This window comes from Emiliania huxleyi (assembly GCF_000372725.1).
Source record: "Emiliania huxleyi CCMP1516 unplaced genomic scaffold EMIHUscaffold_426, whole genome shotgun sequence".
NCBI lineage: Eukaryota > Haptophyta > Isochrysidales > Noelaerhabdaceae > Emiliania > Emiliania huxleyi.
In genome coordinates, this window is record NW_005198785.1 from 46,217 (window position 1) to 48,050 (window position 1,834).

Genomic DNA, 1,834 nt, shown 5'->3' on the forward strand with positions numbered 1-1,834 from the left:
GGTGGATATCCTTTCGCCGCTTTGGGTAGCGAGGAATTGGTGTAACCCGAGACCCGGAGGCGTGTTTTCTGACGGCCGACCGTCAGTGCACGGAGTTGCACTTTCTCCGACTGCCCCGGCTAGTTCACGGGTTTTCACCGGGAGAGACCCCCGGGGGGGAGATTGGGAGATATTGGGAGAGATTTGGGGAGATCTGGAGAGATGGGGAGAGAAAAGATGGGGACAGAGGAGGACAGAGGGGGGAGAGGAGAGAAGATGACGGCGGGCGGCTTCTCCTTGGCGAGATATGGGGAGATGTGGGGAGATGTGGGGAGATGTGGGGAGATGTGGGGAGATGTGGGGAGATATGGGGAGATTGGCGGCTTCTCCTTGGCGAGCGCGAAGGCGTCGCGCACCTACGTGGCGAAGGTATGGGGAGATACGGCGAGATATAGCTAGATATGGCGAGATGTGGCGAGATGTGGGGAGATGTGGGGAGATGTGGGGAGATGTGGGGAGATCGCGCACCAGCTTCGCGCCGTCGCCGATGAACATCTGGACCAGCTGAGGCCCCGCGAGCCTACCGCGAGATATGGGGATATGGGGAGATGTGGGGAGATGTGGGGAGATGTGGGGAGATGTGGGGAGGTGTGGGAAGATGTGAAGAGATGCAAGGAGGTATGGGGAGATATGGCAGAGATGGGGAGATGCGGGGAGATGGGGAGATGTGGGGAGATGTGGGGAGATGCGGGGAGATGTTCCGCTTCTAGGGCACGAGATACGGGGAGATACGGGGAGATGTTCCGCTTCTAGGGCACGAGATACGGGGAGATATGGGGAGATGTTCCGCTTCTAGGCAGCCGCGAGCTTGAGGAAGCAGGCGTTGGTTTGCGCCGCGCAGGCGCGCGCGATGAGCGTCTTGCCGGTGCCTGCAAGAAAACAGACGCCGGGCGTGACAAAAGAAACCAATCGTGGGAGAGGGCTACCGAGGTGCGAGGAGCGGTCTTGCCGGTGCCTGCAAGAAAAAAGAAACGTGGGCGCGGCAACGAGAACAGTGGGGGGAGGAGCGTCTTGGCCGGTGCCTGCAAGAAGAAAAGAAACCGGGGGTGCGAAAGAAAACAGTGGGAGGAGGAGCGCCTTGGCCGGTGCCTGGCGACAGGAAGAGGCAGGCACCCTCCAAGGCTGGGCGACGGCTAGCACCACCACACTCCTCTCCTTAACATCCCTGTGTGGTGGCGGCGTGCGCCGTCCTCCCACCCCCTCCCTTGGGCTGCCTGTGTTCTTTCTTTCTTTCGGCGCCTGGCGGGCTCAGTGCTTGGGGGAGATATGGGGAGATATGGGGAGATATGGGGGAGATCTGGGGGAGATATGGGGGAGATATCTCGCCTGGCGGGCCGCACATGCGCGCTGATGTATCTCGGGCAATCTCGGGCGATCTCGCGTCATCTCGCGTCATCTCGGCGCCTGGCGGGCCGTACATGAGCGCTCATATCTCCCCACATCTCCCCACATCTCCCCACATCTCCCCATATCTCGCCATATCTCGCCGGCGCCTGGCGGGCCGTACATGAGCGCTCCCTTTGGCGGCTTGATGCCGAGGTTGGCGAAGCGCTCCTTGTGTGTCATCTGCAGCACGATCGCCTCGATGAGCTCCTGTGGGGGGTGGGGGGAGATCTGGGGGAGATCTGGGGGAGATCTGGTGGACATCTGGGGGAGATATGGCCAGACATGGGGGGGACTGGTCGAGCATTCCGGGGAGACAAGTCACTCCGGATCTGCCACCTCGAGTCCGCCACATCTCCTCCATCTCTCCCCCACCCTGGGGCCCACATGTGGCGACATCTAGCCCGGCATC

General features: G+C 61.5%; 1 protein-coding gene across 1 annotated transcript in view; it reads right to left on the reverse strand.

The window, feature by feature from the left end:
* Window positions 1-1,834, reverse strand: part of EMIHUDRAFT_470356 (hypothetical protein) — a gene marked incomplete at its 3' end in the record, with an annotated part of 5,230 nt that overhangs the window by 1,013 nt on the left and 2,383 nt on the right. The window contains exons 4-6 of the mRNA XM_005769367.1: window positions 1,533-1,632; window positions 848-908; window positions 508-559 (exon numbers count right to left, since the gene is read on the reverse strand). Coding sequence (XP_005769424.1) covers window positions 508-559; window positions 848-908; window positions 1,533-1,632 — 213 coding nt within the window. The remainder of the gene's footprint in view (window positions 1-507; window positions 560-847; window positions 909-1,532; window positions 1,633-1,834) is intronic.